Source organism: Poecile atricapillus, chromosome 7 (genome assembly GCF_030490865.1).
Source record: "Poecile atricapillus isolate bPoeAtr1 chromosome 7, bPoeAtr1.hap1, whole genome shotgun sequence".
Classification (NCBI taxonomy): Eukaryota; Metazoa; Chordata; class Aves; order Passeriformes; family Paridae; genus Poecile; species Poecile atricapillus.
In genome coordinates, this window is record NC_081255.1 from 25,863,154 (window position 1) to 25,889,079 (window position 25,926).

The 25,926-nt window shown below is 43.1% G+C and overlaps 1 protein-coding gene across 1 annotated transcript; it reads left to right on the plus strand.

Moving 5' to 3' along the window:
* Window positions 1–236: 236 nt before the first annotated feature.
* CMPK1 (cytidine/uridine monophosphate kinase 1) lies at window positions 237–15,340 on the plus strand. The gene is made up of 7 exons (XM_058843369.1): window positions 237–353; window positions 394–693; window positions 9,636–9,782; window positions 10,652–10,804; window positions 12,319–12,395; window positions 12,481–12,577; window positions 13,061–15,340. The coding sequence occupies exons 1-7, from the start codon at window positions 237–239 to the stop codon at window positions 13,100–13,102; spliced, it is 933 nt and encodes a 310-aa protein (XP_058699352.1). The 3' UTR covers window positions 13,103–15,340.
* Window positions 15,341–25,926: the final 10,586 nt, after the last annotated feature.

Genomic DNA, 25,926 nt, shown 5'->3' on the forward strand with positions numbered 1-25,926 from the left:
GCCCGCCCCGGCGCCTTCTGCGGCCCCGGCCGCCCTCTATCCCCGCCGGCCAATCAGAGCGCGGAACCCGCCTTCTTTGCCCGCCTCGGCCCAATCGGCGCGCGGCGGGGAACGGCTCGCTCGGCCAATCAGAGTGCGCCCCGGGGAAACCAACCGCCAGCGCGCGCGCAGGGGGTTTAAAAATGCCAGGGGGCGGGGAGCGCGCAGGCGCAGTGCGGCGATGCGGCGGCGTTGCCATGGCAGCGGGGCCGCCGCCGCTGGGCCGAGACGGGCCAGGCCGAGCCAGGCCGGAAAGGGCTGTGGCGGGGCGAACAATGAACCGATACGCCCGGGCCCGCTGGAGCGCCGCGCCGGTCTGGGCCTTCCCCAGCCGGGGCCCGTGAGTCCTAACAGACCCGCCGCTGGCAGCCCCGCGCACACGTGCCCGCCCGGCCCCGCCCGGGACCCGGAAGCACTTTCCCTCCGCGGGGACAGCGCGGCGGCAGCGGTGCCACAGTCACAGCCCCGGTCACAGTCCCGGCCTCGGCTCCGCCACTCCCGCCCGCCCTTCGGCCGCCCCACGGCCGCCGCCCCGCCGCCGCTGTCCTGCTGCTGCAACGCCGCCGCCTCCTTCTCCTCATGAAGCCCGTCGTCGTCTTCGTCCTCGGCGGGCCCGGGGCGGGCAAGGGGACGCAGTGCGCTCGCATCGTGGAGGTGAGGTGGAAGGGGTGCGGGACTGCGCGGTCTGGCCGCCTGGGAGTTGTAGGATCCCCCTGTAGGGTCCGTGACCCTCTTTGGGGTGGACTCTCGGGGATCGTATCCCGCTCTGCTCGGTGGAGGGACCTTTCGGTCTGGTCTCTTGTCGAGCCTCCATCCATTCCTCACCCCTTCGAGGCGATAAATATAAAATAACTGACCCACATCTCTCCTTTAGTGGGTGAAGTGGTGGGGCAGCCCCCACTGCAGCCCCTCCGTTCCCCTTCCAGCCCCTGTCAGGCCGCCTAGCCTTTTCCCTTCTCCTGCCTTTTCCCTCAGCCCTGCGAGGTCACAGTCTGCCGGTGGGTCTGCCTGCGCCGGCGGCCACCCCGGGGACACCACTGGGATTTTTTTACATCCCCTTGTGGTCTGGAGGCTGCTCCAGTTTGGGCCGGGAGCTCCGCTGTGCCTTGGCAGGACAGCGGCCGTGGGGAGGCTGCCGGCTGCCCGGGCGGTGCTGCCTTGCCGGGCCGGTCCCGCAGCCCGTCCCGAGTGGGTGGCTCCCTACACGTCTGCACGGCCACGTAGGTGGCTGAGGAGCTGCCACCCGCATGCTCAGGCAGCCGGAATTGTGGCCTGGCAGAGGAGCTGAGGTGTCTGATAGCCATTGGGAATACGTGCGCTCCAAATGGATCAAGGTCCATGTCTCCTGAGGCCTGTCCCATAAATGTTACAGCTGGTACAGCAGACATTGCAGTGTGTTGGCTTTTTGACCCAGTGCCATCTCAGTAAGTTGTGGAAGTAATATGTTAAAAATAGAAAGAAATTCTGTTTTCTGTGACACAACTTGATAGAGGTCAAAGGATCTGCTGATCCCATAGATCGTTCATCTTGTTCTTTCTTTTTAAGGAGCCTAAGACTAACGGTATAATTTGACTAAACTTTCAGTTATATTATCAAATTTTCATTTTTCCAAGTACATTTTTTCCAGTCTTTTAAGACAACACATATCCAAGAAAGAACAGTGGATGATACACGGTGTAGTACTGTCCTTTTAAACACCAAAACCTGCAGGGGTGATTACACTGTATCCAAGGTGGATAATTGTGGAATTAGTTAGGGCCGAATGCTTCCAAATGTGTGTACATTGGATTTGAAACAATTCTTTTATCCTTCTATTTTCTTTTTTTTTTTTTTTTTTTTTTATTTTTTTACTGAGCTGTTGTATCTACTTCTCTTATTAAAAGCCATTTAGGATCAAAGCTTATCCATACCTTCACTGAAAGAAATGGCTAAGAACTGTATTGATGTTGATGCCCATGTTCCTCAAATATTTGGTGGGAAAGAACTCCAAAACTCCTGGAACAGACACGTTGTGTGTCCTCTGTTCTGGTGGTACCCTGGGAGTGCTGTTACAGTTTATCCACGCTGCAGTTACAGCCCAGACCTCAGTGCTGTATAACTAAGTTAAGTGAATTTGGTCCAGACTGAAAAATGCCGTTATGACTTTAGTTCTGAAGGATTTAAACCTCAAATTACAGACTCACATTCAAACCAGCATATTCATTAAATTAAATTGTGGGATGGAAGGTTCACAGTGCTCATAAAGCCTTTTTGGTAAGGTCGAAAGTAGCAAACAAATGAGCTTAAACTATAGGGGAACCTTGTAGTCTGTCATTAAGGTTTTCACCAAACCATTAGTGTAGCCTCAGGGCTGAAGTACCTTGTGTGGCTGCTGGCCTGTGTTTCGGAGGACAAATGCCTATGGCTGGACAGGCTGATATAATTGGATAAAGACCACTTTATTAGGAGGAGTTCCAATGAGCCATTGCTACTCAAATCGTATTTCCAGCTAGAAAGGAAAACAGAATAACCTTGCTTGTGCAGTATTTATTTTCTTCTCTAAGCCTGGAAAGGGAAATCCAAATTCAAATAAATGCAAATTTGCTTTAATTCTGCTAATCCTGTTCACTACATGGAAAGAAGTTTATTGAAGTCAGTGAGCTGACAGTAGAAAGCCCTCAGACCTGTTGAATGCAAAGGACAAGCTTCCTGCTGGCTCAGACATCTCCATGAGAGTCACTGGCTAAATTGGGAGGCAGAGAGGGTCTGAGGTAGTTTAAAGAACAGTTGGACTGATGCAAGTGTGCTGGAAAACTTTAGAAAAAGGGCATGTGAACAGGGAAGTGTGGGGGAAACACAGCAGAGGTACTGGAGAGCAGCAGCTTTTCTAAGCACAGATCCTCAATGTGGCCCCTGGCAGCCCTCAGAGAGCCCTGCTGCAGGTGAGTGAGCAGCCTGTGTGCAGTCAATGCTGTCTTTAGGTTGAAAGTGTATTTTTATTTGTATTTTAAACCCTGTTGGCAGTTGGCCACAGGGAAAAGGGGGCTGTAGCTGAGTAATAATAAACCTCATTCATCCTTGTTGTAAATGGATGGAATAATATTAGTTTACATTTGGAATGAATCTGACCCAGTATCTTGCTGTAGAGCTGAAGGTTGTGCTGAACAAAAAGTCAGTATGAGCTATAAATATGTCTTGGTTGCTATTCATACTTGAGATTTGGGACAGAGCACATCACATGTGGAAGAAATCTCATTTGGCTGAGGTGAGCATTTGTATGAATTTAGCATCAAACCATTTTTATTAAAAACCAAGGGCGTCTGTGTTTTGTAGAGTAAAGGGGATATTATGTACTTACTACCTGGGAATGATTTCTCAAAGAAGTGCTGTAAATTTTTTGCTGACTGTGCTTTACATTCCCAAAAAAGGGAGATGGGTATCCCATGTTGTGGGTGAAATATGTATTTGTTAAGTACTAGCCTAAATCATAACTGCTCAATGTGTGTGTGCTGGAGTCCCTGAATGTGGAGAAGGCATGTATTCATGCCAAATTTGGACACAAATGGAGAAATGACTTGAGGAAAGGCCTAATAACAAGTGGAAATGGGTATTGACACAATGTAAGAAAGGGAGCAGTGGGTAAGTGATTAGGATTCTTTATCTCCACAGATAAGGTTGGATGAGACAGCTGAACCAGGCTGGTTTTCTCTGATACGGAGGGAAGACTCGACTCCTGTGTGTTCCACAGACGCAGAATTGTCAGGGAAATGTAAATGCAGCAGAACTGCTGCTGTTCTGGAGCAGTTCCTCCTATTTAGAGAGGGATGAAGCAGAATTCCCTCTTAAGTTCTTATCCTCTCCCTTCCAGCTCTGCAGATTAACTCCTGAAACCTTCCACAGCTTTGTTAGGTAGAGCTTGCCATCATCTGGGACTGTTGCGTAGCTGTCATGTGAGGGAGAATATTTGAGCTATAGTTGAATGATGTCATTTGAATGCAGGTTCTTGCAATAACCTTCATGCTTTCCACAGTGTATCTTCTGTGACTGTGAGATAATGAAATGTGTTTTATTGCTGACTTCTGAACTTTGCATATAAAATCATTATGGTAAAGTCAAGGGAAAGAGAAATGCATTCTGCAAATCTGCACAAAATATGCTTTCTTGTACTTAAATTTTAAATCCTTATAACCTCTGCCTGAGATGCAAAGCTCTTTGGTTGGTAGAAAGAATAATAACTAAATTGTTTGTCTTTATTCCAAGAAAGATTTGAGTTGTACTTTTTTGTCTGTTTGTTTTGGCAAGGTGATCTGTAGAGATTTGGGATGCAAGACATTGCTCTCTGTGTACCTAAAATATAATTCACCTCCACCACATCCCTATCCTGTATGTTTGTGGTTAAATCTAATATTAATTCCACAAAGTGGGATGCTGAGCCTTCTCGTTTTTATAAGAGCATAAGTTAATATCCAAATGGAAAAAGCTGTTAAGTTGCTTTGGGATATATGATAAGGAGATTTCCTAGAGTGAAGGGAACAATGCAAAGAAGAATTCATTGTATCAGAAATGCTCCTCTGAAAGTAGCAGAGGATTTAGGTTTTGCTGTCATGTGTTAATTGTCTTCTAGAAGTCTGCTGAGATACAGCGTTAACTTCCTTGAAATAAAAACAGGGTTTAAATTGTTTGTCTTAAACGTGGCTTCTGAAATCTCTTTAATGAGTGTCATGTATTAGTATTCTACTTAGCCTTAAGTTCTCATAGTTGATTTTTAGAATATAAATTTATATTTCTGAACTTTGGAGCTTTTATTAAAAAACAGGGTGAGTGTTTAAATCTACCCCTTGAGGATTCATCCCTGAACATTTCCATTTTGTAGAACACTAGGCATTAAATTTTGGACTTTCCTGAACATACTGGGTGCCTTGTATTGAGTCAATGCTCCTGAAACACCCTGGGTACTCTGTTTGCCCCCCTTTCCCTTGGAAGTGTTGTCAGTGGAATCTCCATTGAGTGTTTTGATTTGCTGTTGTGGGGTTTTGTTTGTTTTTGTTTCCCAGAGACAAGAATGTATTTCAAACTAAGAAAATGTCTTCAATTTTTAAAATTTGAATAAGCAGACAGAAGGTCTATTACTGCATTATAGTCTGTACCCCAAAGATTTAATTCCAAGACAGACAAAAGCTTTCTAGGTTAAAAAAAACCCCGAAGGCTGCAGGCTTTACACAGTTCTATTTTTATTTTAAGTAGTTCTTGATTGGTGTATGTAGCAAATTTTGCTTGTTTATTAAGGCTGCTCAAGAAAAGACAGGTCAGAACTAGGGCAATGAAAGTTTGTATTTTACTTGTTTTAATCTTAAGCCCTGTGACTTTCATTTTCATACTAACAATGATAAGCCAAGATAGGAGTCAAGGTCAAAGCAGTATTTTGTGTTTCTCTTGCTTCTTGGCTTCTGCTCTCTTAAGGAAGTCTCAAGCTGTGTGTTTAGTGGGGAGATGTGTTGCAGGACAACCAGGGCTGAATCAGAAATAAACCTCGTGCCCCTCGGAACGGGCTGTGGAAGGAGTCCCAACTTCAGCTGCTGCACACCTCTGGTCCTTCCCGACACCTCTGGTCCTTCCCGACACCTCTGGTCCTTTCCCGACACCTCTGGTCCTTTCCCGACACCTCTGGTCCTTTCCCGACACCTCTGGTCCTTTCCCGACACCTCTGGTCCTTCCCGACACCTCTGGTCCTTCCCGACACCTCTGCTCCTTCCTGACACCTCTGATCTTTCCTGACTGCCCGAGGCTGCTGGGGCAGACTCTGCCTGGTTCTAGCGTGACACAGATGTGACTCATGGATTTCCAGTTCTATGCATCTGATTATTGTATTTACTGAAAACAAAGCGTGTTCTGTCTGCAGAGTGAAAGTTGCAAATCCCGGCTGACAGAAGGAAGCTGGAAGGGCTGGAGGACAGGGGAGGGAAGGGCATCCCAAGAAGGCTTCAGTCTTGGGGTGGAATTGGAGATGTGGAGCACTCAGCTTTTGTGTCCTCCTGTGTGGGGACTGGCTGACCAGGCAGAAGCAAACAGCCAGTGGTATTCTGATCTGTTCTATCCACTGCTGCTGTGATGGAAATGATGGAAACTTGAGCTCGCCTTTCCATTTCACTGGGAATTTTTTTAAAATGTTTTTTATGTTTTATTTTTTTAAAGTGAAAGAGGAGGATGTCTCAAGTGGTGCTGAAGACAGCACTTTTTCGTTCACTGTCGAGTTTTGTAAGTTTTATTTGGAGACCCATACTTCAAAAAAATGGTTTTAAAAATAATGAGAAGTTGTGCAATGAGTAGATATGGTGCTCACACTACTCTTGCCAGTTTTAATCAAGGTGTGTGGGGCACAAAATTTTCTTTTATTTTAGGTGAGAGACACCTTCAGCAATAGTCCTGAATTGGAGCAAGTCTTCATAGCACCAAGGGCTTGCACTACTTGTGTAATAATGAGAACTTGTGTAATAGTAACTTACAGATTTAATCTTTTTTTTCTTCTAGATCACACCAGTCTGACAGCATAGCAGAAAACATTATCTCTGAAATACATTTTAGAATAGTTAATTCTATATTTTCTTTTTTTATTCTCTGTAATACCAAAATATCTCTAGATTTTAGCTGCTTGGAATCCAAGTATTTGGAAATATGTTTTTACCTAATTTTTTTTCAAGTCGTCCTTTCAGACTGACATTATGTGTAAGAGCTGGGGAAAATGCCTTTTTCATTGTTTGGCAATCACAGTCCTGCTCCCTTTTTGATTGCAGGGGAGAAGGATTAGGTGGGAATGGCATCGAGTCACATTCTGGGGATTGCATCAGGATGTGCTTGGCACTGCTGGAAAGTCCTGCTGCCACAAGGCAGACCTTGTCAAGACCTGAGAGTGTTTCAGCCCATGTTTTACGCAGTTGTATCACAGTCTCTTCTGCGAGCCCTTGGTGCTGCCATGATTTGCTCCAGTTCAGGATGCTTGCTAGGGTTTCTATGATCTAAAATGAAAGAAAACTTTATGCCCTGAGCACCTTGATGAAAATTGGCAAGGGTAGTGCGAGCACCACGTCTCTGAAGCCTTCTGTGTGTGGAGCAGCAGCCAAGCCGTTCTCCCCCCTTGTTTGCATTGTTTAAACCCACGTGTTTTCTTTGGCTCTTGGCTCAGTACAGTTAACAAATAGATGTTTTGCCCCTGAAGGAGAGGTTTGTTTTTCTTATTGCCTGGTTAAGCCATTCTGAGGGTTAGTCTTGAAAATAATTTATTATCATCTCAAACAAGTCTATTTGTACAACAGCAGTTTAAAACACTTCTGTCTTTTACTTTCTGGTTCAGCCGTTAAAAACTACTTTAGTTTGCTGTTGCAAAAGATGGAGAATTCCAAAAATCGGCTGACTCAATTTCGTTTTCATGCATGAAAAGGGAAATGCCAAGGAAAATTAAATGGTTTGGTAATCCTCTAAAACCTAAGGGATTATATTTTTCTCCAGTTTTTTCCTTTGTAGAAACCTGATGTTAAAAAAATCCTTATTCTATAACTTTAGCAAGAAGAACTACTTGTTAATTTAGCATTCAGCAGAGTAATGTTACTTGCTTATAAGGAACAATTTATTCTGGTTTATGACTTCTTTAGGTTATAAATATTTAGATTTGCAATTAGTTAGGCATATCCAAATGCAATGTACATTAAAGCAAGAGTACAGCGAGCTTACAGAGGATGTCTGTGAAGCTTTTCCTTCACACTTACTTACAGCAAAATCTTGCTTCTGTTTTTTGCAAACTGTGTACAGTTTTGGAGATTTAGGTAATTATATCCCTTCTTAAATTATGACTATGGCAGAACTAACTTTCCATGCTTTTGTGGGTGAAATTGGAAAGCAACTGCAACGTTTTAAAGTCACTTAGTGGGTTGTGTAATATTTCTGTTGTACTTAGTTCAGTAGCCAAGTTTTTAAATCCTATGTTCACAGCCTCACCAAGTGTGTAGTCACATTATTATGCCTCTCAGACACCTTGTTTGAGATTTGCTTTGGATGTTGCTGCAGCCAAACTGATAACCCTGAGGTTTTTTGCTACAGCTTTTGTTTCGTGTAAAAATTTTCAGATGAGAATGTATGTGTGTGCTGTGTTTTGGATGTATAGCTAGCTTAGGTAATCACCAAGGAGATGTCTTTATTGCCTGTTTTGATGGACTTACATTTGGTCAGGGAGCATAGTACACATTGTTTTCTTGCAGTGTTAAATGAACTGAGAAAATGATTATTTTGAGCTGTGAAATTTCCTTTGTAACAATGCACTTTTCTTTGGTAGCTATATATTTGTGGGCTTGCACTAGGTATCTATTTACAATGATAATTGCCTGAGAAATTCACATGTAGTAAATACTTCCATCGGTATTTTTCATAAGTCACTGTTTTAGCTGTGGTTTGAGGTGAAAGAGCAATGATGTGTGCTGTTTTCCTGCCCACTGCTATCAGATTGATAGATTGAACCTGATCTCTCTGCTCTCTCTGTTTACGTGGTGTGACAGAGGGTGGCACCAGTGTAGCTATTTATCTTCATCTACCACGTCATCCTGAGGAGAAGTCACTGGTTCTCCCTCTGTGTTCATCCCAGGGAAGGAGGTAACAGGGGCAGGAGGACTGTTTGTGCAGCTGCTGTGTTATAGGTGATTTCACAAAGCCAGGGGAGGAAGCTGCTGCCTGAACCACAACCTGAACATAGGGATTTCTGATTTACCCTGTGCTTGGGACATTCCTCCAGCTCCAAAGGGCCTGCAATCACCCTATGTGTTTTTCTTAAGTAGGTAATTAAATAAAATTCTTGTTTTGCCTTGTTTTCAAACATAACAAAATTGCTTTTGAAAACTACGCAAATACCTAACCAAAGCCCTGTTGAGCATTTTACCCAAAGATGTCCAGTTCTGGACCCTTTGCCTCAAAAAGACATAGAGGTGCTGGAGTGTGTCCAGAGAAGGGTAATGGAGCTGGTGAAGGGTCTGGAGAGAAGGTCCTGTGAGCAGCAGCTGAGGGAAATGGGGGTGTTTAGATTGATGAAAAGGAGGCTTAGGGGAAACCTTGTCATTCTCAACTCCCTGAAAGGAGTTTGTACTAAGAGTCAGCCTCTTCTCCCAGGCAACCAGCAACAGGACAAGAGGAAATTGTCTCAAGGTGCACCAGGAGAGGTTCAGGTTGCACATCTGGAAGAATTTCCTCACTGAAATGGTTGTCAGACACTGGAATAGCCTGCCCATGGAGGTGGCAGAGTCACCTTTTGTGGAAGCATTCAAGAAACAGCTGCATGTGGCCCTTAAAGCTTTGGTTGAGTTGTCACAATGGTGTTTGGTCAAAGGCTGGAGTTGATGATTTTGGAGGTCTTTTCCATTCTTAGTGACTCTGATTTTTACTGTGTGTGTTGTGTGCAGAGTGTGCTCTATTGTCAGATTGCACGCTGAAGATGGAGCAGATCCATCACTAGCACGATGCTGTTCCCTGGGTTTTTCTGTTGCAATGCAGGCATAAATAGGGCTGACACTGTTGACTGATGTTAGGTTTGCACAAATGCTCTGACTGAAGGGAGCCTGTGTTTGTTTTGCCTGTTGCAGAAGTACGGATACACGCACCTTTCTGCCGGTGACCTTCTCCGGGATGAGCGGAAAAGGCCGGGCTCCCAGTATGGAGAACTCATTGAGAACTACATTAAGGAGGGGGAGATTGTGCCAGTTGAAATAACAATCAGCTTGCTGAAGAGGGTAAGGAAAGGGCTATTTCTTTGCAGGGTCACTCCTGCAGACTAAGCAACAAAGCAGTGGCTGCGTTCTGACAGAACTGCCTTTCCTGCAGTGTGAGCGCTATGAATGGGCAGACACGGAGCTGCTTCCCTTAGCAATCACTCATGTTTCTGACTGCTGGAGAGCTGATGGCCTCTCATACCTGGGGATTTGTGAAAATGGATTCTTTTTTATTTTCCTTTATTTTTTAGCAGCTTTTGGAAAACCAGTAAAACTCTATTTCTTATTTCCCTGCACTAGCTTTTGGACCACTTGGTCCATTCAGTCATATATGATTGGAGGTTAGAGGTCTTAAAGGCACTAAGATTTGTAAGGTTTATCAAAATAGATAGTCAGGTAAGGGAGAAAAGCACCTACTGATGCTCTTGTGAAAGGAAAAGCTTCAGCCTCTACTGGATATCCATGAAAACAATGGGAATATCTCTTTTAAGTCAAAAAAATGCTGCTGTTCATTGCACTAAATTTATCTGGAGCTTTTCCCTTTGAATTAACTCTAGATCTGGGATATTCTGATGTCTTATTGTGTAAAGACACTTCCCAGTATCTTGTAGAAAATAAGCTTTAAAGCTGGGATTTATTACGAGATTTGTTTGTTATGAGATTTTTGAGCTTTGTGAAATAATTAATTCAATTTGAACAATAGCTGTGTTGGTGCATCAGTGAATTAACCAGCACGCATTGAAAGTGAAACAAAAGCACATTTTGTAAATCTGCAATAATCCTAAAATAAATGCTTCTCAACTTACCATGTCAACATCTTGGGGGTAAATTAATAAGTAGATAAATCAGTGTATGTGCAGGAGATTGTGCATTGAATTATCTTTTATCAGGCTATGGATCAAACAATGGCTGCCAATTCCCAGAAGAACAAGTTTTTGATTGATGGATTTCCCAGGAATGAAGATAATCTTCAAGGCTGGAATAAGACTATGGATGGAAAAGCGGATGTTTCCTTTGTTCTCTTTTTTGATTGTGACAATGAGGTAATGAAGTGTGTAATTCTCTAACTTCCTTTCTTGCAATATTGTGGGAATCATTCAAGAAGAACAATTAAACTCTGACAGGGAGAATGGGCTAATGTAAGAGTACAAGGAAGGCTTGGCCTGGGTGTTTGAAGGTTTTTTTGGCAACTTGTTTTCACAGATGAAAAGCCGCCTGTTTATTGAAATAGACAGCTAATAACACTTGATATAATCATATGTGAATAAATGATATTGAGGAAGTACTCCAGGCAATTGCATTCTTAAAGAAAATTTATCAAAATTTTAAATACATTTTACAAAATTATTTGATTACAATATTACTCTTAATAATTTGTTGTTTACTCTTAGTATGAATAAAACATTTACTCTTAGTAATTTATTGTTTAGTCCAAAATGAACTTGGTACAATGTCTGCTTTAAGTCTGAAGTACAGCAGCAATCTTTATTTTCATAGTTCTGAGCTGTGCTATAGGATAGTCAGTAATCAACATTTTATTCAGCAAGTCATTAAATTACAAGGGCATTTTGACAGTGATGCATTACATTCATTTACCAAGTGCCATGATGTGCTTTTAATTTGTCAATGCCCTTGAGCATAAAAAACTGTTATGAGTATCCCAGCACCTTAAGCTGACTTTTTTCCTTTTACCCCTTTCCCCAGCTTCCTGAGATTTTGTTATATTTGTATTTTACTCTTTGCAATTATTTTGTCATCTTAAAGAGTACAGGAGGGATTATTATTTTTCTGTTAAAACCTTAAGTAAGACTAAATTAATTTTTTTCACTTGGCGGGGCATTAATTTTTGTTATTCTGATTTTTTTACTAGATCTAAAAATGCACAATGCCTGAATGATTTTTACCATGACTGTACTGTGTAGGAAAAAATAATTTTTAACCATTGTCCTCTTGCATGAGTAGGATAAATGTATTCATGGAGCATACATGTGTCAGCTTTGCTTATTTATCTAAAAGTTTAAAAAACTTAGTTCATTGGGACACTTTCTAGCTATGGTTAGTTCTTAATTTTTTACTTAGATTTTGAAGTCTTCATTGTAGCAGTGTCAGATAAGAACATTTTAATTGACAATAACTTAGTATTGTCAGTTTGCCTTACAAGATTCTTGAGAGAACATTCAGTGACTTTCCTTTAGTGCAGACATGTATTAATAGTCCCATTTGACATGCTACATTTCAGAAAGCCTGAACACATCCTCAAAAAGTAGGTAGTAATTTTTTTTTAATGTCTCAGGTCAGGGATCCAGTAAAATCACAGAGCTTGATGCTGCTTTTACTTCCTCTGACCGCAATCCCATTTTCATAAACTGGATTGTAAACCATCATCCTTCTTCTCTAGAAAAAACTAACTTGTGTGAGTTCTGGTTACATCCACCAGATCTGGAGGGTATTTTATGTGCCAGGCCAGTTTAGATTTCCAGGATTTTTGTTTGTTTCTGCTCTCAGGATGGCAGCTTGTGTTCCTGGCTGTCGTCATCCTTTTGATGTTTTTTTGTAGATATGTATCGGCCGCTGTCTTGAAAGAGGCAAGAGCAGTGGTAGGAGTGATGATAACCGGGAGAGCCTGGAGAAGAGGTACTGTCTTCAAAACTTTTCACTTCCCTTCTCTTTAATTTTACTATATAATATGGATTTGTTTTCTCCCTGTGCTTTCTCTTAGAATTCATACATATCTGCAGTCTACTAAGCCTATCATAGATTTGTATGAGAGAATGGGAAAAGTCAGAAAAGTGGATGCCTCTAAATCTGTTGATGAAGTAAGTATATATGCCAAAAACCCATGGGGATGACATGGGGTAACAGGATGCATATTTTTTGCCTTCTTCTGAGATGTGTGTGTGTGTGATTAGCCTGCTAATTAAGCACTGATGTTATTACTCAGGGCTGTTGTGGAACTCCTGATTTGACTCTTGAAGGACTGAGTAAGATGTAAATAACTTGAGGAAATTGATTTGTTCTGCTTGAGTGTGAGCTGGACTAAACACATTTCCAGTGTTTCTGTGTTTAACAGGGTCTCATTTTTCTTTTTCATTTTCATGAGCTTTTGTTCTTCTGAAGTAGTGTTACTCTTCTATCTGCTTCCCAAAATTGATGCCAATTTCACTGTTAAAGAATTACTGTGAATATTCTAAAAAAAATCCTATATATTTTTAAGAGTACTGTCAAATACTGTTTATGTTGATTTAACTTGGAGTAACTGTTTGATAAATGCTTCATAAAATTCTTCTTTATCTTTTTAGGTTTTTGAAAAAGTTGTACAAATTTTCGACAAAGAAGGCTAATTCCCAGCTTGAAACTTCATTTAAACTTGTGCTTGAATCTTGCTTGAATAGCTGCTATTGCAGTCCACTCTTTGTAATTATTTTAAAAGATTTTTTTATTTTTTTTCACATATCTAATGATGATTGGTAAAACAGTTGATTAGAAATGGATCTGTTTTATAAATAGGAAATCATTTCTTGTGGCTATAGTATACAAGTTTCAGGGTTCTCCATTAGTGCAAGTTCAGTTACTCACTTGGCAGAATCACAGTTAATACATCTTCCTGAAGAAACTGTTTATTTTGTCACAGTTCTGTGCCTGTCATGGGCAGTCTTTCTTCTTCCCTATTGCTGTACACCTACTTTCTTTTTAAGGCTCAACTGAACAGCAGCATTAAGCAATGAAGGACCCATATACCTTTTGTTTTTTTGGATGCTTGGACCAAATTTAACAGGTTGTTTTTTTCAAAGTATAATTTTGCCCAAAATTCCCTTATATCCCCACACCTGAATTCTCTAAGTCAAGCTGCAGTTAGTGTGAGAATCTGTTCTAGCAGTTCTCAAAAAACTATTTAATATGCTTTTCAGGAACAGACATATAAATACTTTATGGAAAGTGGTGCTTCCTATGACTCTGGATGTAAAACTGTCTTGCAATTTCTTGGATGACATGGCCCTGGATATTTACTTGTTTTCATTTGCAAAAGATTAGGAAAGTCAGTTTAGTCAATACTCATTTATCTTAAATGATAGTTATGTTATTAATTACAGCATGGTCTTCACAAGATGGCAAAGCTCTTACATAGTGTACAGTAAGCAAAATCTTCTGACAGTTCTGTCTTTTGTAACAAGTGGAAGGGTTTTTCTTTATCGTTATTGAAATACTGTGTTATCAAATGCTTTAAGGTTTGTTAGCTGGGGAAATATTTTTATGGTTAAAAGAGTGAATATGTTTCCCTACAAATGTGTAATTTTAATAGCTGTTTGTTTGAGAAGTTTGTAAGTTATTGCACTTTTGTTACGATGTGGTCAGCTGAGGGGAAGATAATTGTAAAAAAAAGTTTCATTCCCTGAAACCGAGTCCTGCTTCTCCATGTTCTCTTGAATAAGCCAAGTGCTGTCAGCAGGAGGAGCTGGGGTGAGCAGGGAGCTGGTTGAAACAACCTGGTTGAAATGTTTGCACAGATGTGGTGCAATTTTGTATTTTAAGTTTTTCTGTCCCCTGTATAGTATGCATAGGTCTGGGGGAGGCCCAACCATGCATTCCTTTCATACCCTGAGCTTCCACTGATGGCCTGAAGATGAGAGTTTTAACTGATTTCAGTGCTAGAGTGGTTGTTCCTACATTAACTGACGCTCTAATTGTTTTGTGACATGCTAATTACACAGAATTGCAATTTGGAAATCTTGACACTCAGCTTTTCTGTAGTCATGACTTTATTTAGGAAAAGGTTTAAATTAAGCTTAGCTTTTGATTAGTCAGCTGAGTTGGTCCTCATCCTGCAGTCAGATTTGTATTTTCAGGAATTCTCATCTTGCTGAGGTTGTTGAGGCTCCTGGACTGGGGAATAAATGAGTTCAGAAACGAGAGTAAACTGCAGTAGCATTTCCAGTCTGGTAGGAGTTCAGGCAATGGCCTGGCCACAAAGAGCTGCTTCCTGCTGCAGAATATGTGGACCATGACTGCTTTTGTTAGTGTGGGAGGCCAGTGCTCTCACTTTATTAATTTCTCCTTTAAAAAAAAGGAAACCTGGAATTTAACTCTTTCTGTATAGGTATGTTGACATGGATAGGATCCAGAAAAACTGCAAGTTTTAATATGAAGTTTAGAATCAGGGTTTTTCAAAAAATACTTCCAGCTGGATTCTTTAATCCAATTAGAGAGATTTAATTAACTCTTGCTTCGAAATTATTGGTTTTTACAAGCTCTGTTCAGAATTTTCTCTCATAATATACTTTTCTGTGTATTTAAGTGTTGAAACAAAAAACCAAAAAGCTCTGAAGCAAGTTTTAGAAAAACACCCCACAGTGTTTTGGCAATATTGAATTTGGAGTGGATTGTAATGTGTCTGTGCAAGGACTAGAGTTTTTGTCATTTTATTTATTGAAGATGCCATTAAATGTGTTACCACTTCTTTCAAGATGGACTTACGATTGAAATAAAAATTAAAGGCAATATGCCAATGTGTTGTGTTCATTTAGCAGCAAAACTGTATAAAGAATTTGAGGAGATCCAATAAACTTTGTTCTGTGGCTTAATGAGTGCTTGCCTTACAGTTACCTGTCACAAGGGATATTTTTCATATATATCCATCTATATAAAGCAAGTATTTATTAGAGTTAAATTCTTCACATGGTCACATGCACAGGTATGTATAAAAGTTCAGTTTTCACCATCAAAACTGAAGTCCTGAAGATCCTTTTAGGCACAGGAGAAGATCAGGCCATTGCCTGTGGAATTGGTACCTTTCTTGATTATATGGGTTTATCAGATATATCAAATGACTGTATTCATATAGTTGTGCAGTGATAATTCATTTGGTACATGTGTGAAAGAAAAGTGACTTGGAGTGGTCTAGGAAACACAAACTTATTGTGCACCTGCTGTTGGGGAGACCTTTTTGGATTTCTCATGATTCTTTGCTCAATCAGCAGCTGATCTCCTGACTGCCATTCTGCTGGCTCTGCAGCACATGCCTACATGCTGTACTCCAGGCTGTTCTTAAAGGAGATTGGCACAGCATAATATTCTCTATAAAAGAAACTGAGAGGCTGCCGGGCTCATTTTAAAATAACCCATTTTATGTAAAGGTCTGTTACAAAAGAGGTTTTGTCACATGTAGCTTCCCATTAAATAACTTATTGAACTTAGAATCATTTGGGTTGGAAAAGACCTGTAAAATAGATCATTGAGTCCATCCCTTCCAACTTGAGACTTTTCACTGGAAAGATTCGCAGAGCTGTCTGAAAGGGGTGGGGAAAAGCAGGGGATTTTTCAGTAGTGCTAGGTACCTTTCTGCTGGTAAATCTGCAGACTAAACTTTTGCTGAAACCTCACCCTGTAGCATCTCCTCAGGGGTGGAGTGAAAGGGGCAAAGCTGCCCATCGGATTTGCACCTTTTGGGCAGAGATTTTGAGTTAACTTTGGGAGCAGGAGCAAGCAGAGAAGCCCATAAGCATGCACTTGAGGAGTGCCTCAGTGTTAAGATACCCCCCACTAGGAGCAATTTGTCCTTAATAAGAAGAGCCAGCTCATGAGGGAGTTCCGAGGTCTCATGGAAAATCCTGTGTCTTAACAGCAGTGGGGACATCTGTGTGCTGCTGCCCAGGCTGAACTGGGGAGAAGGGGAGAGTTAAATGGAAAAAATGCTCAGTTCAGACCGGAGCTGCCAGCTGTTGTTACCGGTTGGCAGTTTCTGGCTGCCAGCATTTAGGAAAGTTGCAGCTTAGGGGATTACTTCCCTCCTCTGGTGTGAGGCACAGTACCAGTTCAGTCCCTGTTGTGGCACAGATGTCTCTGAAGGCTACGATCTGTGACAGCTCTGCTGGCCTTCTGCTCTGGGGGGCAACAGTTGGCTCCTTGGCACAAGCAGGTTATTTCTTCAAGCCGTGGTGCAGCGGGATTTGGGGAGTCGGGGCTGTGCCCTTGTCACAGTCCAAACATCCCAGGGTTAATGGCTGATAATGAAAACTGCGAGAACTGTGAAGAGGATTTGCCTGATCAGGTAACAAAGGAGACAAAACATTAGATAATACAAAAATATTAATACGTGTTTTCATATAGCAGCAGTGTGTACACTCTTGTGATCTGCAGACCTTTATAAGCCTTCCAGTGGAGATAGGGGAGCACAGAAGAATTTAATCTTGGATCTCTCTGCTATTTTTCATGGATTGCTTAGCTTAAGATGGTGGATTTCAGCCTGTGTATTTGTAGAGTATTTCTGTTGGTAACAATAGGTGTCTTTATTGGGTCTTCTAATCTGCTCAGCTGAGGTATGCTCTATCCTCTTTGCTTTCTGCCTTTTAATGCCTTTTCCTTACCTTTCTGAATTGCAGATGCTCTTTGGGATAGGGAAGGGGCTGCTCTTTCCAATCTCTATGTGCCCTACTAAATAAAGAAAACCTTTAAACCTTCATCTGGAGAAATCTGAACCTGTTTCTGACATGAACTTGGTACATAAGCCGTTAAAAAACTGACATAAAGCACATTGGGTGGTTTTTTTTTTGTTTGTTTGTTTGTTTTCCCAGCTACAGGAAATCTCTGTGTAGTACCTCTGCTCTTTTCTCCTTTGTGAGTCAGATGAGCTGTGTCTGCCTTGCTTCAGCACACTGCTTAGCAGCAGAAAAACTGAGAAAACCTCAGTCACGAAATGTTAAACCAGCAGTGACCAGTTGTGCATCAATGGAGGCAAGTGAGATAGTTGAAGAGGGGAGAGAATATGCTTAGAGAAGCTCAGTCAATTCTGCTTCACTTGTTAAGACTTCAGCTTTGGATAAATACCTGTTCTACAGGGCAGCAATGCTTGTGGAGTCCAGCTATTTCATGATCGTGCTGTATAGAAATTAATGCAAAAGCACTCCGTGCCTACAAGTTCCTCATTTCCCCTCTCTGAGTCTGCCACCTTTAATGCCAGGGGTTGTGGAGACAGGAAATTTTCTTTAGGATAACACTGTAGAAACTAAACTGGGCAGAATGAAGGCAACATGAGCCTTGCATGTGAAGTGTGAGATGCACAGTGTATTTTACCGTGGGCAGCAATGCCAGGCAGTTTCTTCATCCTGGCTTATAACTGCGTTCAGACAGCAAAGCAGAAATTTTCTCTTTCCCCTCAAATGTTTGGCAGAAAGCTTGCTTTTGTCTAAAATGCTTCTTAAGCACTGTGTGAACCCTTCAGTTTTAAACCAAATACCAGTTTGAGTTGTGCTTTTTCAATCCAATTTACAAATAGGAGGGTTTGGTTTAGTTTCTTGTAATAACTGCTGCAGTGAGACAACTCTTGGAAAATACAAGGCACCATCCCAAAAGATATTATCTGCTTTACTCTGGAGGGCTTTTTAGCACAATGCTGTTTCTGTGTGGTAAGAAATGGCACAGATTGCAGAGGGCAACTCTTTAGGCTTCTGCTCAGAGCCTCTGTTGTCCTCTTAAACGAGACCAGCTGAGTTCCCAGCTATGCTGACCAGGTATGCTGAGTTCTGTAGTGTGTTCTAACTCAAATACCTCTGTTCTGTCTGAATACCCCCTCCAGCTTCATTTGGATGTGATGGAAATCATCAGGGAGAGGGAGGACTGGCACAGTCAAAGCTGCTGCTCCACCTCATGTTCTGCACACGAATTTTTATGAGAGTGAGATAGTTTCTGGGAGCTGTAGTGGTTTCCTTTCTTCCATTTTCCCTTCCAGGCCATGCATGCTGGATGCACAAGAGTTTCCAAGGTGTAACAGTACCTCCATACCCCACGAGGGGAGGTGGTAGCTGGGCCATCAAGGAAGCCCTCTGGGCAGAGAAGACAAAAATAGCATGAAACATCCTGGGTGCATTTTTCAAGTGAAAGTATAATCAGGAACCATTTTTTTGCTGCGTAATCAAAATGTTTATGGAAAAGAAACAGAGATGATTTCACCGTGTTCTTTCTAATTTAAAATTTTCTGTGGAAAGAAAGTGCTTTGACCACTTCCTTGCAACAGCAAGAGCAGGGCTTTAAGTGCTGCTGCTGAAGCAAGCATTGCTTTTGGCTTACTGTGTGTGACTCCTTGTGAAGCTTCCCTGGGCTCTTGGATGCTGCTCTTGCCAGCCAGAGCAGATTGCTTCCAGCAATAAACATCCCACAAAATTGTGTATGTTCTTTAAGAAAAGTACCAAGATTTTCTGCTAATTGCAAAAATACATAATGGATGCTTTCAGCATCTGTTATTTATTCTCTAATCAGCCTTCATCCAAAAGTAACCTTTAAACAAACATTAAAATTGAGAAGTGTAACTGTTTCAATGTGCCGCACATTTCTATTCCGTTCAGTTTAATGATGTTTGAAACGAGTGCCTAGAGTTGACTTCTAGTAAGAAGCAGTATTTGTTTATATCTCCAGCTCGAAGACGTTCACAACGTGGAGAAGGTGGTGCTTGGTGCCAGAGATGATGGATATCTCTGCTCTTTTTTGGGAGGCAAAGCCCAGCAGAGAGGATTTTGCTCACACGACAGTTGCTTCGATGCACCACAAGGAGGGGTGCAAGGCTCGCGGAGAGCAGGATGCAGCTTGGAAGTGGCATCCATGGGATGCACAAGTGTGCTCGTGTGTTGAAAGACCTGATTTTTTAGTTTCAAAGCCTGAATGTTTTTAACTGTGTAACTTCAAAAAAAAAAAAAAATCCTTACAAAGAATTAGATTTTTGATTAGTTCTTTGTTGCACTGAGATGAATCTGCTGTGTTGGTAACTTGACAACAACTTGCTGCTTTTTTTTTTTTTTTTTTTTTTGGTCATTTTATTTAACTATATTTAATAAGAACAAGTAGCTAGATAGGGACAACTTAATTATTTTGGCTGTTCTGTGCAACTACATTCATGACAGCATGGACCAAAAGGTAACTTTCTGGGATAATCTTGAGTGAGAGTTTGCCACTAGTGAAGTAGTTTGATACCTGGTACCACAGCAGAGAAGTATTCCTGGTGTCTCTCCATCCCAGAGTGCCCAGAAATGAGGTCTACACTGGGATGGCAGAGGGGACACTAAAGGTGAAGTAGCTGGGAAGAGCTGAGTGATAATGACCTGATTCCCTTCCACAGGAAAATTTTAGAGAGAAAAGATGGTAGGAGTCAAAACCTTGTTTTGACTGTTGATAGATGTTTTTTTGTCAAAATCTTCTAGTTGCTCTTCTATCCTAATATTCCTTCCCAATGACTCTGATGAAAAAGGATTAATTTACTCCTCAGGCATGGCTGTGCAGATGCTACCTGAGTATCCTTCAGCAGTAACGAGCCTATGCTTTCCCAAAAGAACCTCAGGGTAGGGGAATGGGAAGAGACAGAATGGAGTTGGCATCTTGGCTGGTGCTGGGCAGAAATGAGAAGGGTGGAGGTGCCAGCAGGGTTAGACTTTGTTTTGACAACATTTTGTGCTGGGGCATGGCCAATAACTCTGACTGTGTGGCATGGGCAGGACTGGGACCAGCAGCCACCCCCCGGTAGGCTCAGCATCTCTGCTATCACAGTGACATCTGGGTCTTGTGACACTTCCCAGACAGCAGAACTGCACTGCTGGGGGCTCAGCACTAAGGATTCGTAGCCCCTTTGCAACAGAGCTATTCCTCTCTTCCTCTAATTATCTATTCCTCTATTCCCCTCTGCTTAGATATGTTCCCATTTTCTAAGCAGCCTGTATGACAGATGGGGAAATCAATGTACAATGCCACTCTCAGATTTGGCAGAAGTACATCATACAGGTCTGGCCAAAGGAGAAATAGCCTTTGCAAAGAGCAACTGCTCAAATTTGACCAAATGGGCTCCTAGCTCACCACAGTTAACAGGACAAGGCCCCTTAAGAAGGGCAGGCTTACTGGGGTTTAGGAGAATTCACTGCACCTCTTCAAGGAACTCGGAATCATTTGCCTCCAAAGTTAGTCCTGGTGTGTAAGTCAGGATGTTAATTTTGCTGTTTTTCCAAAGGACTGAGAGGAGGGGGGCTTTTTTTCCTGGGAAATTCATCAATGCAATTTTTAGAGCACCTGCTGATGCTGGTAGAAAAGTACCTCAAGAAGATTTTATCATAATTGTTGTGGGCAGAATCTTAGAACTAAAACTAGCTTGGATGTCCAGTCATCCTTGAAGGATGTGATATCTGTCAGCATTCATCTCCAGCCTGCTAAAGTCCATCTGCACTGCAGAATAAAAGAGTAGATAATTTTGTTTCAGATGACATGTGTTTTTAAAAGTTAAAACCATCAGTTAATGAGAAGGAAAAGTCAGAAGTGACATTAGCATTAATAATAATAATTGAAAGTCATAGCCTTAATTTCGAAAATTAGGGGAAAATGATGCATCCATTAACTGACACTGTGATAGAGACTGCTCCGGGGAAGGAAGATTTTGGGTCTCTTTGGGAGAGCGGGTAGGTTTCTGCTGTCTGAGTAGGCACAGGGTCACTACAGCAGCTAATGAAGGTTGGAGGAGGCATATGAAGACCCTTAATTAGCTCGGTTGTTATTCTTCCATCACGAGCAATTCATTAACTCCTACCTTATCTACGCTGCTGTTTCCTCTCTTAATTGCACATTCCCTTAACAATATGAGCTCTGGGGGAAAGGGGTAAACGTGGGGAGATGAGAGCCCCCACAAGCGGCAGAGGAGATGCTGACAGGCGAGGAAATGGGTAAGGTCTTTGGGAAATTCCTACATGTGAGAGTCCTTAGCAAAAAACACTGATGTGCTGCTAATTGTTGTAATTGGTTCCAGCAGCGAACCCAGCCCAGATGGGTGAGGACAGGCATTTGCTAACTGGGCTCCTACTGGCCCCAGAAGTCAGTGTGGAATTGCTGACAGAATATCACACACAGCGAAGAAAGTACTGATCCTGCAGCCCCAGCTTTGGGATCCGGGAAAGGAGCACAGGTGAGAGCTCTCGGTTTGCTTGTTACTGCATCAATTTGCTCAGGGGGCAAAGTTTCTGGATCCTTTGGGTTGTCTGGGTGAGGGAATAGTGCTGGGGTGTTTTTGGCCAGTGCCAAGGACTGTGCAGCTCCTTTCACAGGGCATTATTGGAGGCAGAGTGGTCACTGGAGCCCAAAACCTTGGGATCCCTTAGGCAGAGGTCCTTATCAAGCTCAGGTCTTTCCCATGCTCCTGGTCCCTTTCCCCCACCAATAAATGTCTCAAAGTTCCTAAGATGCTGAGGAGTTTGATAACTGAGGAGTTACTTAAGGGGAGGGACTTCGGTGTCCCAAAACCTTCGTGACTGGAAAGCCTGCCAGGCACTCAGGGAGCATGAAATCCGGTTAGAAAACATCTGAAGCTTGGTTTTCGTTGTTTTTTGACTATTTTTTCTTCTTCTTTCTTTCTTTTTTTTTTTTTTTTTTGGTTTGTTTCTTTCCAGTAACCACAAGGAGTAGGAAAGATGTTTTTTTTTTTCTCTTTTTAAGTGGACTCAGATTTCTGTAACATCTCTTGGCACTTTATTTAAAGAAAAAAAAATCCTACCCAACTCCCTCTGACTCTAGTGTTGAAAGTTTTAAGCAAGCACAGCTAGCTCTCTTCAATGGGAAAACTTCCCGTGCTGTCTCTGTACTGCAGGCTTTAAATTTAAATGGAGAACAATGAGTAAAGGATAATAGGTGAAAGAAATGCTGAAGGTTAGATGAATTATCACACATCTGTAGCAAGTCAGTGAACCTTGCTTGCTGGAGGAGCTGCCCTGGTTTATCAGACTGGTGGCAAGATCTGCCTGCTCTTCCCTGCCCACAGGTCAGTAGCATGTGTGATGCTGAGGGGTTGCTCTTTTCTTGACTCGGTTTTAACTCAGAGCCAGCTCTAAGTAATGGGTTAAGTGACCTGCATGAGTAAACCCCGACCCCTCCTTTGCAGGTGACAGAGGTAAGACAGAATGACCATGACCCACCAGCCCTGTTCTCTGTTTCATGTACAGCTGATGCCATTTTCCCTTTTCTGCTGCAAAAAGATGTTTTTAGCACCTGAGAGGCATAAGGCAAATGAGAACTGTTAGTCCCAGTACTGAGATGCTGCTGTGGACCTGCTGGCTGTCGCTGTGCCTGGCTGCAGTGACAGACCCTCTGTTCCCCAGCAAACTCCTGGCTTTGATCCTTTGTGCTTTTGTCTTGTGATGGTGTGAGCAGAGGAGGTGGGTTCTCTGTGTGCCTAAAATTGGGTGTGCATTAAAACATTCCCATGTCTAGTGGGTCAGTGGAAGGGAGGAATTCTGCTGCTGGCAGTCAGCCTGAGCCTGCCTTGTGTAGGACACCTGCAGGCTGGGGACAGGGCACCAGTGGACAAGTGGTACTGGGCTGTGTATTGTAGGTGTGAAACCCTGTCAGTGGGATGGGTTCACCAGGTGGGCATCCATGGGGACATGGGACACATCTGGGCTCTGTTCAACTCATCCCTACACACAGACACAGATCCCCAAAACCTGCTTCTTTAGGGGTGACTTTTTCATCTTCCCACAATGTCCATGGGGGTGAAGTTGCCACCAGCAGAGTTAAAAAGACTTTCTGGTAAATAAAGGTAAATAAAGCCCCAAGCTCCCCCATTATTTTAAAGAAGCTGCCTCCCACGTGTGACCTTGGGTGTGTGTTGATGGGAGCCTGCCGCAAGGGTTTAGTCTGAAACCAAATCCCCTCTCCCTCTGCCTTTCTCCCCGAAATGGGAGCTGTCATCATCCTGCTCAATCTTTTAAGTCAGCCTGAATGCTGATTGTCTTTCTTTACTGAAAGGAAAGAGTCTGGGATGCTGCATGAGGCTCTGTTTTAAGGTGTGCTGTCACTTGCTCTGTGGTATTTGCCTGGTCTCCTCTGCCTTGTGGCTGCAGTGAAGGTGCATTCCAGATGAAAGGTTTGTTGAAGTGAAAGTGGGGTGGATGGGAAAGCTTGCAGGGCTGTGGACAGAGCTGTTGTTGAGGCCACTGAGGTCTCTTAGAGCAGGCAGCTGTTGGTAGGGATGGGAGGAATGGCAGGCACACGGGGTGGCTGCAGGTCCCCCACGCTCTGTGGGTGAGAGGAGCCCTGGGATTGAGAGTGTGGGTCTGGGGTGGATGGGGGTGAGACAGGCAGAAACTGGGCTCTTGCTGCTCCCTGATGGGAAACACAACCATGAAACTGCTTGAAATACCCATCATAAGTAACAAATGCACCAGCAGCTGCCAGGAAGCTTTTAGGGGATGGACGAGCATTGGGATACTCACTGCTGAGGCCTAGTTTGAGAGCTTTGGGCTGATTCAATGGGGAGATGATATATCCCAGGTGAAACATAATCCCTCTGACAGGGATGAAATAAGCTCTCACAGCAGGTACCTTCCCCTGCTGAGTGTGGTCTTTTCCCTTTCTGGCCCCAGACCACGGCCTACTTGACAGGGCCATCTTTAAGCATGTCAGTCAGAGTGCAGTGGAGAAGAGAAGGCAAACAGGAGGAGCACAGTGGAAGGGCAAGTTTGAGTGACCTGATGATGGGGTGGGGACACAAGTCATTGGAGCGTGGGTGAAATGAGTGGCTCCAGCAATGAAATTCTCAGCCTTTCAGTGAACACAAGGAGGGAAAACTGTCTGGCTCCAGAACAATACCTGGTGACTTGTGTAGAGGAAGAGCTCTGGCACTGACCAATGCATGAGGCTGATGAGAAGTGATCTGGGCAGGTCATTCAGAAAATCTGGTTTGCTGGCCTGGGAAGGACATAATCACTTGGGCTGATGTTATCTGGGAGGCTGTGTTGAGGAGGAGGCAGTGAAATGGGCAGGAAGCAGGAGCCTCTGTCCCAAAGTCAGGCCTTGAGGTCCCAGGGAGGGTGCGGCTCTGAACATCACTGTGTCCCATCCCCGGCTCCAAATCCTACAAGATCCCAAAATGTGGACCTCAGTAGGAATTAAGCATCTAGCTCCTGATAAGTGGAGCTGAAGTGATTTTTCCCAAAGGTTTTGGGGCACAAAAGGTAAAAGCCTCCAAATGTCCCAGACAACATTAAAATATCTTGTCTCCTCCTTAGCCTGCATTAACAGGCAACAAACCCATGGTTCCTTTTAGCACAAAACCTTGCTCCTATAGGCTGGTTTAATACTGAAATTGGTCTCTTTCTAAGTTAAGAAAAAAAAAAAAGGTTTGGCTTATTATTATTTTCAAGGACATTCTTATTTTCAGATGGCAATATCCTGAATAGGAGGGCCCTGCTGAATAAATAGCTATTACCTTTCCTTGTGAGGAGAATGTTTTGTTGTGTTTGCAAAAATGACTTCTGCTGCCATGTGTTGCTCTTTAAAAGATGAAGAATAATAAATGAGCAAGAACGAGCATCTCAGATACAGTGCCTATTTGGAAGGAAAAATCAGGTTTGGTATTGTGTGCATCGTTCAATTCATTTTATGTTAATTTGATATTTTTCTTTTTTATTTTGGTGTAGCCTGATTAGTTCCACATGTTTTCCCCTAAGGATTGGACAGTAAAACTGCTTGTCTCAGTCATCAACAAGATAAATAATTGGCAAATTCAAGGTCTCATCTCCTAAATCATTCCTCAGTTGCTTGTGGCCCTCACAGAGCTCAGTTGCCTGTGCGCTCGAGTCAGCGGTTCAGTCCCCAGTCTGGGCTTTCACTGGTCCCAGGAGACCAACAAACCTCTGATTACAGAGCCTCACATCAGCTTGTCTTGGCACATCTGCTGGAAGAATGCGAGCAGCCGCTGGGATCCTGTGGTCAGGGCTGGTATTTACAGCCAGGGCGGAGGAGCCTTCCCAAAATGTGCACCCTGGAGCGCACACCTGGCAGCTGTGCCACCCCCTGCACGGGGCTGGGGCCATGGCCTGCGTGGAGCTGCTGGGGCATCTCCTCCTCTGTGGGTTTCCCGAGCTCACAGCTCAGGAGGTGCTGACCTGCCGATGTCCAGGGATGCCTGGAGATGCCATGCTGACCTCTGTGGTTTAACAGGCTGGTCCTGAAATGGGCCATCTCAGCATCCTTATCTTCTCCAGCTGCAGGTATCAGTGGCAGGTCCAGCTGGCCTAAATATAACCCCACTCATGGGTCCTGTAGAGTAGCCATGAGATGGAAAATGAGAACATGAATACAGCCCTTGGGGTGCAGCCATGTGTGAGTGTTGAGAGATTTGAGATGGACACATAGCTGCTTCTTCATGTGC

Bases quoted from the DNA above. Each gene is read 5' to 3' on its own strand.
- CMPK1 (XM_058843369.1), top strand. From the start codon at position 237: ATGGCAGCGGGGCCGCCGCCGCTGGGCCGAGACGGGCCAGGCCGAGCC. The intron at 354-393 runs GTCTGGGCCTTC...GAGTCCTAACAG, and splicing joins CCCGCTGGAGCGCCGCGCCG to ACCCGCCGCTGGCAGCCCCG. The intron at 694-9,635 runs GTGAGGTGGAAG...TGCCTGTTGCAG, and splicing joins AGTGCGCTCGCATCGTGGAG to AAGTACGGATACACGCACCT.